Source organism: Mchenga conophoros, linkage group LG9 (assembly GCF_057382185.1).
Source record: "Mchenga conophoros isolate Kocher_MC1m ecotype Shallow Benthic linkage group LG9, M_conophoros_male_GT1.1, whole genome shotgun sequence".
NCBI classification, from domain to species: Eukaryota; Metazoa; Chordata; class Actinopteri; order Cichliformes; family Cichlidae; genus Mchenga; species Mchenga conophoros.
The window spans coordinates 31787487-31793486 of record NC_140534.1 but is presented as its reverse complement, the minus strand read 5'-3'; the positions used below and the strand labels follow the sequence as shown (position 1 = coordinate 31793486).

Here is a 6000-nt window from a genome sequence, read left to right as displayed (position 1 = left end):
GACAATGAAAAGACTTTTCTGCTCCAACTTCTCCCAGCATGCTGAGCTAATGATTAGTTGGTGTTTTTCTCCAAACACTCTCTCACTCTTCTCTCAACGTGTTCACAATAAACTGTGAACAGACACCGAGGAGAGCAGCAGAAGACCTCATTCAGGAGCTAAACTCAACATGAACTGAACTCACAGTAAAGTTAGCTCGGTGCTTACCTTTAGATGAGCCCACAAACCGAGAGAAACTCCGCGATGAAGCTGCAACTCTTTCCAAACACAGGAAACAGATCAGGGAGCAGAGACCCACGTGGTTCACGCTGATCTCGGCTACGATCCAGGAGACAAGGGTGGGCAGATCGATGCAGATATCGATCCAAACGGTGGTTTAGTTTGTTTTATCATCCAAATTCACTCTTTTACTCGCTTAGGAAGAAACGGTAGCTCCGTCTGAGTTGTCACTGTCACTACCCGATTCGTACCGTTCACTTTAAAATCATTAATGAGGTTTATCCAACCAATGAATTCTTAAGACGGAAATTTAATTTAGATGTGAACGCCTGCACATTTTGTGAAAATGATATTGAAAGTCTGGATCACTTGTTTTTCAACTGTGAATCAGTGCACTCCTTCTGGACTGACATGTGGAGCTGGCTGCAGTCCAGGAGAATTCAGTTACCACATTTGACGGTGACAGTAATAAAATTTGGAATACTTGCTGAGAATGCAGATTTTGACCTGTTGATTAGGACGATTTTGTTAATGGGAAAAATTTTTATTCACAAATGCAGATACTTTAAAGCTAAACCATGTATAAACAGATGGCTGAATGACTTTAGACTCTGGGCTAAATCGCTGAAACTTGTGAATAACAAGAAAGCCCATAAACTTGTTGTTTTATTTAAAGAGTTTAACCTATGTTAAAAAAAAACAAAAAACTCCCTATTTTATAATCACGACTGCCCTTTTTTTGCACGTTAGTTTTTGCCTTTGGTTCGAATCCTTCAATGACTGTTCTTTATTTTTGTGCTAACTCTTTTAACTTTGTGCTTATTGTTGTTGTTTTTGGGTTTTTTTTGTTCGTTTTGTTTGTTTGTTTGTTTTGCTATAATGCTCAACCGAGGATGTAACATAATCGGATTAATGATGGTGCCTTGTATGTTAAACTGTTGTTTGTAAATAAAGTTTAATTAAAAAAAAAAAAACAAAAAACAAAAAACCCGATCCGTACCGGAAACCCGATCGGTACCCCGCATGCGCAAAAGGTTTCTACTTCCGGTCGTAGCGTTTTTCGATAGTTATGGGTCAGAGTATCTGTTAAGATGTTAAGAATAACAAGTATATCTTAAAATGTTTGCAATAATGAAGCATTTCAGTACAATGTAGACAAAAACGAAAAATAAAAAGAACGTTACGGATCAGGACTCTCCGATCCTTACTGCGCATGTGTAAAGTCTGACCGTACAAATCGGGTCTACCCGATCCGTACCGCGCATGTGCAGATGTTTTCTTCTTCTTTTGTTCGTTTAATGGCAGTTTACTCCCCAGTGTACGAGGATACCGCCACCTGCTGACCGTGCGAATAAACCCTATTATAAACTGAATTAGCGTCATTACAAACGTGTGTTAAATCTGATTTAGCGATAGTCGAGTGTGTTTATGCTTGTCTGTGAGGAGAGGATTGCTGGAATAGTGATGATGATGTGCGCTATCACTGTCAATTGTCAGTAAACACTTCATCTGGCTGATGAATCTACACATGTTTTTTTTTTCATACTTTAATTAAATTTATGCACATATTACAATCTCTCGTTGGGAGACAAAATTAGTGCAACAACATCTTGAAAAGGTTGAATAAGAAACCAAACGAAATAGGAAAAAAAAAACCCCACATATATACATATACATAAATATATGAAGGCCATTTTTATGACATATAACAGTTTACTTTCTGCGAACACTTTAACATACATGTGGCTTACTTAGTACACCAAAAACACAATCATTAAAAGGATAGAGATTGAGTCCCATTGTCGCATATCAAAGCAGCCTCTTTACATGAATCCCTCAGTAATTCTAAAGATGACAAAAAAGATTTTAATTCAATTTTCAATACAGTTAGGGAAGGTCTTTTACTTTGCCATTTGCATTTGTGTATGTGGTATTTGCCCATAATTATCACCACCTTGTGTAGCATGGACAGTTCCTTAGATGGATCACCATTATTATATAAAACTTGTGTTAGAGTCAGTGGGGTCATCCCATCTATTCTTATACTCAACCAGTCTACTAGATCTTGCCAAAAGTCAGTTGTTACTGAGCAGGAAAAAAACAAATGATCAATACTTTCCACATTTTGTGAACAAAATCCACATGGCTCTACCTCAAACCCAAACCTTTTTCTAAGCATTTCAGCTGCTGGGTAATATCCATTAATTATTTTAAATTGCATTTCTTTGACTTTGGGGGGGATAGGCCAACTTAAAACATGTGTATATTTGTTCGTTATTTTAATGTTACTCCCTTTTAATTTTGTGTTACTGTTAAAATCGTGAAATAATTCATTTTTAAATATTTTGTTTATGGTTTTATTATTACAGTTTTTATCAGTCAAAGGAATCTGATTTAGCTGTAGAGAAGGTAAACTAATTTGTCCCTTAGAGTAATATAAATAGCCTTGTATCAAACTCAACAGAGGTAAGGGGATCGCCTTACAAACCTTGTCATATTCTCTAAGGGAACACTGAATGTTAAACTTTGCATTAAAAACACCCACTGAGAGAAACTGTCCCTTTTCATCAAGTAAATCTGTTATAAAGATAATGTTTTGTTCATACCACTCTTTAATGAACAATGACTTCCTATTAATTGTAATGGTCCTGTTATTCCACAAGGTGGAGCAATGTGGTGAAAAGTTATGGGCAAACACCATCTTCCAATAAGACAAGACCTGCTTATGATATTCTGACAGTTTCACAGGCAACTTCAATATATCAAAATCACATTTCAGGAGAAAATCCAACCCTCCCACCTTTTTGAAAATATTTTTTGGGATATGGAACCATATGGAGTAAGGTTTCAAGAGGAAGGCTTTTATCCAGTTTATTTTAAATACTCCAACCATTAATTGAAAATCAATTGTCTTTATACCACCTTTAGCGTAATCTTTGACGAGTTGTGATTTTTTAATGTAATGTGTTTTATTGCGCCAAATGAATTGATAGATTATAGAGTTAATCTTTTTAATACTTTTCGGGGTAATGTATAATGAGTAAGCTGGATAAACCATCTTTGAGACGCCCTCTGATTTGGATAATAGATTGCGTCCAAAAATTGTGAGGAACGGATTTCAGCATGAACAATCAGTTCCCCAGAGAGATCCTGGAACGACGCAGGGTCCTATTCCCAGTCCGACGTAGTTTTATCCAGAAAGGCTCCCGGGCTGTCATCGCCGTGGACCGGCTCTACGTGGACGGACAACTCTACCGCGACCCCGGCACCACTCCATGGCTGTATTGACTGCACACCAAATAAGAATCCGCTGCACTATTCTCTTCACTCACACTCTCTTGTATTAACTTTTGCTTAACTATGTAATATCAGCTTGCTAATTTAGTATAACGTCACTCTCCGCCAATGCCTTAATTGGAATGTTTCCGTTTCTATTTCTTTTTCCCTCTCTCTCTCTTGCTCTTTGGTTTATTTGCTTCTCTTTTCTATCACTATGTCGATCACCTGTTTCCCTATCCATCCACAAACAACACTGTCTATTTCTACATGCTCACTCTGCACGATCACGCACACACATGCGTTTAAAGGCAACACATTTACAACAGCCACACAGCGCACACAGATATAGGACACACGCACACATTTGCTCATTTTAGTTATTATGCACACACATAGTCAGGCCTATGGAGCTTCTCGCCGCGCATTTTCTTCTCTTTATTTACAAAAAAATTACGTCTTTCCATTTTCCTCACCCGTCTAAGCGAGACACACAGCGTACATCATTAGCCACAAACACACAACTATGGGCACGCTAAGATTTGTCACATGTAATGTGCATGGAGCTGGCTCTAGGGAAAAAAGGTTAAAAATACTTAACCAACTTAAAAAAATTACAGGCAGACGTTTTTTTATTACAAGAGACCCACATGCCTGTCCCAGGTTTGAATAAACTTAAAACGCCTGAGTTTCCTAATCTGTTCTCAGCCTGTTATAATTCTAGACAAAGAGGAGTAGCAATTCTAATGCATAAAAATATTAATTTCACAGTACTCGATACAGTTATAGATCCAGAGGGCAGATTCCTAATCGTCAAACTATCTATACTTAACCAAAAGCTAGGTATTGTAAGTATATATGGTCCAAATGTTGATAACCCCTCATTCTTCCACGTTTTTTTTAGTACACTCTCCGAACACCTAGATTGCACAATTGTTCTTGGGGGAGACCTCAACCTGGGACTAAATGAAGAAATGGATAGGCTCAATACAGCAGGAACTCAGCGTAATTGGCAGTCCACAAATATAATCAAACAGTATATGAGCGACTTTGGTCTTTGTGATGCATGGCGCTCCCTTCACCCCAACAGTAAGGAATATTCTTTCTTCTCACATGTCCATCACTCCTACTCTCGTCTGGATTATTTTCTAGTCAGCAGCTCACTGCTGAGTAACATTTCAGACACTGAGATTCGTCCTATAGCTGTCAGTGATCATGGTCCTGTATCTTTAACACTAATACAGATGAATAATACTACGCCAAGTAAAAACTGGAGATTTAATACATCACTGCTCAAAGACAAAGAGTTTATCAAATACTTTAAAAAGGAGTGGACTCTATATTTAGGCTTTAATGACATACCTGGAACATCAGCATCTGTCCTCTGGGAAGCAGGGAAAGCCGTGATGAGAGGTAAAACAATCTCTTTCCCATCACATAAGAAGAAAGAAGAAAACAAAAATATTCAGGAACTAGAAAAAAACATCAAATTCTTAGAAAAAGCCTATGTGTCACACCAAGATCAAGAAATATTAAACAAAATACGCAAGACAAAACTAGAATTAAATGAAATTATTAATAAAAAGACTAAATTCTTAGTACAAAGACTTTGCCTGCAAAATTATGAACACGGTAACAAATCCGGACAATTTCTTGCTAACCAGTTAAAAATCAATAAAGAAAAAAACACTATATGTGCTGTTAAAGATTTATCTGGGAATACAATATATGATCTTAAAAAAATAAACAAATTTTTTAGGGATTTCTATGAAACTTTATATACACCACAAAAAAACCCATCTAAAAATGAAATTGATCAAGTTCTCGACAACATAACTCTTCCAAAATTATTAGACACCCAAACAATGGCACTCGATTCGCCACTGACACCAGGTGAACTCCAGGAAGCTCTGATAAGTATGCCCAATAATAAGGCTCCAGGTCCAGACGGCTTTTCAACAGATTTTTACAAAGAATTCTGGACGATTCTGGCACCAGTTTTTCACAAGATGTTGCAAGAAATCAAAGAAAATGGTAGACTACCACCAAATATGAACTCTGCAAATATCAGTCTCTTACTAAAACCAGGCAAAGACCCTGTATTTCCTTCAAGCTATCGTCCAATATCCCTTATTAATGTAGACCTTAAAATAATCTGCAAAGCTCTCTCAAAAAGATTAGAGAAAATAACCCCCCTCTTAATTCATCCTGACCAAACTGGTTTTATAAAAGGTAGGCACTCATCAACAAATACACGTAGATTACTTAATTTAATAGACTACTCATGCAGTAAAAACATTGAAACCGTAATATTTTCTTTAGATGCAGAAAAAGCATTTGACAGAGTTAACTGGAAATTTCTATTTGCAACTTTACACAAATTTGGGTTTGGATCCTCTTTCATTAACTGGTTAAAAATATTATATAATTCCCCAACAGCTTGTGTCAGAACAAATGACCAAACATCCTCCAGCTTCTGTCTCCTGAGGGGCACCAGGCAGGGAT

General features: G+C 37.1%; 1 protein-coding gene across 3 annotated transcripts in view; it reads right to left on the bottom strand.

Moving 5' to 3' along the window:
* Positions 1-203: 203 nt before the first annotated feature.
* Positions 204-6000, bottom strand: part of LOC146567618 (uncharacterized) — a 29305-nt gene continuing 23508 nt past the window's right edge. For 2 of the 3 annotated variants that reach the window (XM_085287552.1, XM_085287555.1), the window contains exons 7-8: positions 4858-4879; positions 204-3507 (exon numbers count right to left, since the gene is read on the bottom strand). In XM_085287552.1, coding sequence (XP_085143678.1) covers positions 4866-4879 — 14 coding nt within the window. In that variant the 3' untranslated portion in view covers positions 204-3507; positions 4858-4865. The remainder of the gene's footprint in view (positions 3508-4857; positions 4880-6000) is intronic. The other variant, XM_085287553.1, reaches the window with a different exon arrangement.